The 5,422-nt window shown below is 47.0% G+C and overlaps 1 protein-coding gene across 1 annotated transcript in view; it reads left to right on the forward strand.

The window, feature by feature from the left end:
* Positions 1–1,783: 1,783 nt before the first annotated feature.
* The window catches only part of LOC123934158 (zinc finger protein 394-like), a 6,645-nt gene continuing 3,006 nt past the window's right edge, over positions 1,784–5,422 (forward strand). The window contains exons 1-2 of the mRNA XM_045994154.1: positions 1,784–2,413; positions 5,000–5,135. Of these exons, the coding sequence (XP_045850110.1) occupies positions 1,961–2,413; positions 5,000–5,135 (589 nt within the window). The 5' untranslated portion in view covers positions 1,784–1,960. The remainder of the gene's footprint in view (positions 2,414–4,999; positions 5,136–5,422) is intronic.

Genomic DNA, 5,422 nt, shown 5'->3' on the forward strand with positions numbered 1-5,422 from the left:
AGACAGCCTGATGCAGGGCTCGATCCCAGGACCCCGAGATCATGACCTAAGCTGAAGGCAGAGGCTTAACCCACAATATCATCATAAAATATTTTTTAATGAAGTTTTAAAGTGATCAAAATTCCTGTCACAAACTCAATTAAAGTTTAGTTTCAAAGGTTTGGAGGCAAGATACCTATGGTGGAGCTCCATTCCTTCCACATTTTCTCCTGAAATACAACTCTATTTCACATTGTCACACAAAAATTTATGTGTCCTAGTAATCTATTTACACAAAATATTTAAGTTGTGTACTGGTCAGAAAGGTTCATCTGATCTCTTCTTTGCAATTCGTGTGTATACAAGTCACTTGGGGGTCTTTTTAAAATACAGATTCTGGGGCTCCTGGGTGGTTCAGTCAGTTAAGCCTCTGCCTTAGGCTCAGGTCATGATCCCACTGTCCTGGGATTAAGCCCCACACTGGGCTCCCTGCTTAGTTGAGAAACCTTCTTCACCCTCTCCTCCCTGCTCTCACTGTCTCTCTCTCTTTCAAATAAATAAACAAAATCTTTAAAGAATAGAAGAAAATAAAATACAGAATCAGATTCAGTAGGTCTGAAGCAAGGCTTAAATTGTGCAATTCTAACAGGCTTCCAGGAAGTTCCAGTGCTGTCTGCCGCCCACAGTTTGAGAAACAAAACCTCATACATCCCTGTCACCTGTGGGTATGTGTACACCTTGGCTTGGTGCCACATCACAAAATATTAAAAAAAAAAAAAAAAACCTTTCCTTGAATGAGATGAAAATTAAGTCATCATGCTACCTAATTCCTGATATAAACGCTTCATGGAAATTTTTAATGATTAAGGAAGAAGGTGAAGTTTCATTAGAAATGAACATTAAGGGGTGCCTGGGTGGCTGACAATGGACTCTTGATTTCTGCTGAGGTCAGCACAGGGGCACCTGGGTGGCTCAGTCGATTAAGTGTCTGACTTTGTCTCAGGTCATGATCCCAGGGTCCGGATCCAGCCCCATGGGGGTTGCCGGGGAGGGAAGGCACCGCGGGAAGTTGGTGATGAGCTCTCTGCTCATTGGGGAACCTACTTCTCCCTCTCCTGCTCCCCCTGCTTGTGTTCCCTCTCTGTCAAACAAATAAACAAAACCTTAGAAAAATTTATGTCTTCAGTCCATACGGACATTTTAAGCTTTAATCTCCTAGGCGAAGTCATTCACGGTACCCTCCCTCCCCATCAGCCATGGCTGTCCATACATGCCAAAGTATCGCATTTACCACCCTGTCCTGTAACGATCTAAGTGTCTGACTCTCTTAGGAGACTGAGGATAGAGACTATGTTTACTCAGTCTTGTAATTTTGGTGTCAGGCAGGATGCCTCGGCGTGTAGCAGGTACTCTACAAACCTTTCCTGTATCAACAAGTACCACGTGAACGGACACTTGTTTACCACTCACTGTACAGGTGGATTTTTATCGTCCCTACGACGAAACTTACAAAACTTTATTCACAGACAATGTGCTTAAAAATGACATTCAAGCTGTAAAATAAGAGTAGCTCTTCTGAGCTCAGCGACTGCAAACTCCTCCAGGAGGGTACACACACAAAGTACCTGTGGAAGGGGCAGGAGGGCAAGCCACAGAGATGGACCTCACTCCTCCGGGGCGCCCAGAGAGGCCCAGAAAATGCCCGGGAAGGAAGGCACCGCCGGAAGTTGGTGACGCACTTCCGGGCTGGGTATTTTTTTTTAGTACTTTTTGTCGCGGGGCGAGGCGGGTTGTGGGTGGAATACCTGCGGGTGGGAGGAGTATCAGAGGGGGCCGGGCAGAGTAGGCCCTTGCTGGGGACTGGATAGTCGGAAGCCGCTGTTCTGGGGAAGGCCGATGAGTTCCGGGGCTTTTTGCAGGGTTTGCTGTCTTTGTCACCTGAAGGCAGCACTCCGGGAAAGTCTGCACGCGCCAGAGGACGATGAGCTCGAGCTTGACCGCGAGTCAAGTCACTGACGCTGAGGCAGGAGCCTGGATGGCAGCTGCGAGGTCGAGGGTCGGCGCGCCGTCTCCGCGTGATGGACTTTTGATAGTGAAAGTGGAGGAAGACTCTCCCGAAGGTCAGGAGCCCGAAGCGTCCGGGGACTGTCAGGATTCGGAAAAGTCGCGACAACGTTTTAGGCGGTTCCGTTACCAGGAGGTGGCTGGACCCGAAGAGGCGCTAAACCGGCTTCGGGAACTTTGTCGCCGGTGGCTGAGACCCGAGATGCACTCAAAGGAGCAGATCCTGGAGCTGCTGGTGCTGGAGCAGTTCCTGAGCATCCTGCCCCAGGAGCTCCAGGCCTGGGTGCGGAGGCACTGCCCGCAGAGCGGGGAGAAGGCTGCGGCCGCCGTGCGCGCTTTTCAGAGAGCTCTGGATGGGGCTTCACCCCAGGTGAGGAGTGAAAGTGTTCTGGTGGCCGAGATGCTGAGTTTCAGACCTTCTTTCCTAACTATGCTTTGTCCTAACTTCACGGTGTGCATGAAAATTTCTTTTCGTAAGGAAAGAGTGACAAGTAAATCTATCCAGGAAATGATCCTTCAGTTATAGACCTCTGAGCACAAAACCAACGTGAGAGCATTATTTACCCGTTGTAAGACACCCGCTCGTCTAACTAGAGTATTTGGGGAAGAAAGATGTCAGATGGAACGTGGCTTCATGTCGTTGACTACTTAAGCTAGAGCAGCAATTCTCCACCACTTTGTTTTACTTTTTAGAAGTTTAGCGACCCCCCTCCTCCTACATTTGATAATGGTCCTGGCAGAGGGGAGATGGGCTATAATGGAGTTAAGTGATCATGCCTACGTGATGAAGCCTCGGTAAAAAATCCAAACAGGGTGAGATTCGGAGAGCTTCCTATGGGTGAACACATCCATGTACCCAGAGGGTGACAAACCCCAACTCTTTGGGGACAGAAGCTCCTCCTCTCTGGACCCTCCCAGACCTCACTATGTATCTCTTCATTTGGCTGTTCATCTGTATCCTTTATCATATCTTTTTGTAATAAACTGGTAAACCTAAGTGTTTCCCTAAGTACTGTGAGCTCTTCAAGCAAAGAGTCAAATTGGTAGGGGGAGATCTTGGGAATCCCTGATTTGTGGCCAAGTCAGACAGAAATTGTGGGTAACCTGGAGACCCAACTGCTCCCTGAGTTGGGAGGAAAGGGTAGTCCTGTGGGACCCCGTCCTTAATCTGTGGGATCTGAGTCTATATCCAGGTAGATAATATCAGAATTGAGTTAAATTTTTAAATTTTAGGATACCCAGCTGGTATTACAGAACTCCCTGATATATGAAAACCCCTACATCTGGTGTCAGAAGTGAAGGGGTTTGGGGATGAAAGTACTCAGAGTACTGAGAGTAGAAGAAACACACAGGAAGGAGTATGATTTTCATTTACAAGGAAGCAGAGGCAAGGGTCAGGAAAAAACAAGTTTTATTATACTCAGATCTTAGAAACAGGAGGCACAGCATGACACTCAGAGCTTCCTGGGAAGGACACCACAGGTGGTGAGGAGGCAGAACACTGGCGCAAGGGGAAGGTTTAGGCCAGAGCCTGTACTGAGGTTTCTCAAAGAAAGACAAGGCAGGGCAGGGGAACAGTTTAGAATCAGTTGGTTTGAATAATTTTAACAGGCTCTAACCTATAGGGCTGGTCTGTAGTTGGCCTGATACCTGCTCCTAGGATGAAGAAGGTAGAGGAGTGTTACCTCCTGGAGTGTACAGGCCAGGTAGAGGAGGTATGGCTTGAGATTAAGTAGTATTGGCTAAGTCTTTTTTTTTTTTTAAGATTTTTTTTTTTTTTGGACAGAGAGGGATCACAAGCAGGCAGAGAGGCAGGCAGAGAAGAGGGAGAAGCAGGCTACCTGCTGAACAGAGAGCCCGATTCGGGGCTCGATCCCAGGACCCTGAAATCATGACCTGAGCTGAAGGCAGAGGCTAAATGCACTGAGCCACCCAGGCGCCCCTGGCTGAGCCTTTTGCTCTAAGAATTGACTAGCCCTGGGAAGGGCAGTCTCCCTAGCCAGGAAAAAAAAAAAAAAAAAAAAATTTTAAAGCTATCAAAACAACACACAGAAAATTTAAAAATATATTTCTTTTTCCTGTTCTTTAGTGAGAGATTCTTGGAGTCAGTTTGTGACCCATCACTGAAGCCTGGACTGACATCTCCCCACACCAGTGCTGGAACCTTCCCTTTCTAAGAACTGCGGTTTTACCCTCTGTGAATGGTCAACTTAGATTTAAATAAGCTATCGCAAAAGATCATCTTACTGGTTAATTATCTTATAGGGCAATGGTCATGGAAAGGGAAAGTAAATGTTATTGAACAGTTGCTGTCAGTGAGCTACCCTCATTCTTCTTAAATTTTTTTTTTTTTAAAGATTTTATTTATTTATTTGACAGACAGAGATCACAGGTAGGCAGAGAGGCAGGCAGAGAGAGAGGAGGAAGCAGGCTCCCTGCAGAGCAGAGAGCCCGATGCGGGGCTCGATCCCAGGACCCTGAGATCATGACCTGAGCCGAAGGCAGAGGCTTTAACCCACTGAGCCACCCAGGCGCCCCTCTTCTTAAATTTTTTGTATGCATCTCACACATGGGTTGGCGAGTCTCAGAGCCAGCACTGGAATTTGGGACTTCCTGGTTACCTGTATATTTTTAATCTATATCAGATTTCCATTTGAGTTAATCACAGTGATATAACACAAATGAAGATTTTTCTCTTTCCCCACGTTAGTGTAAACAGTCCACAGAAAAGCTTTTCAGGATTGCAAGAGAATTTCAGCCTCTTTGTTACTTTGAAACTCCAGTCCGTGCAAGACTCACTGGAAAAGACTCAACAGTCATGGTTGTTACTTGATTCCCAGGGCTTCCTGCTCAGTGTTTGCAGACTCCTCTGGAGTCCAGCCTCATCCGGAGATGAGTGGTCACTTACACTGTCCTGGAACAGCAGGCGCTGAGTGGAGGTCTCGTGTCATTTCAGGAGTTGGTGATGGTTGACAATGTTGCTGTGTCTCTAACTTGGGAAGAGTGGGACCACGTGGACCCAGCTCAGAGGAACTTCTGCCAGGAGAACACCCTGAAGGACTGTAGAAACATGGTCTCATTGGTCTCTCCGAGTAAGTGCTGACTTCGTTTCAAGCTGTGGGTGATTTGTGGAGGGCCAGTCACACAGACAGGTTGAGAGCTGTTAATATCTCTTTTGTGACTCAACAGGACCTTGCTGTTCTATATTGTTAGGTGATAGATTCGGCTTTTTATTTTCATTTGTTTTTTGTTGTTGTTTGTTTTTAAAGATTTTATTTATTTATTGGACAGACAGAGATCACAAGTAGGCAGAGAAGCAGGCAGAGAGAGGAGGAAGCAGGCTCCCTGCTAAGCAGAGAGCCCGATGGGCGGCTCAATC

Source organism: Meles meles, chromosome 21 (assembly GCF_922984935.1).
Source record: "Meles meles chromosome 21, mMelMel3.1 paternal haplotype, whole genome shotgun sequence".
NCBI classification, from domain to species: domain Eukaryota; kingdom Metazoa; phylum Chordata; class Mammalia; order Carnivora; family Mustelidae; genus Meles; species Meles meles.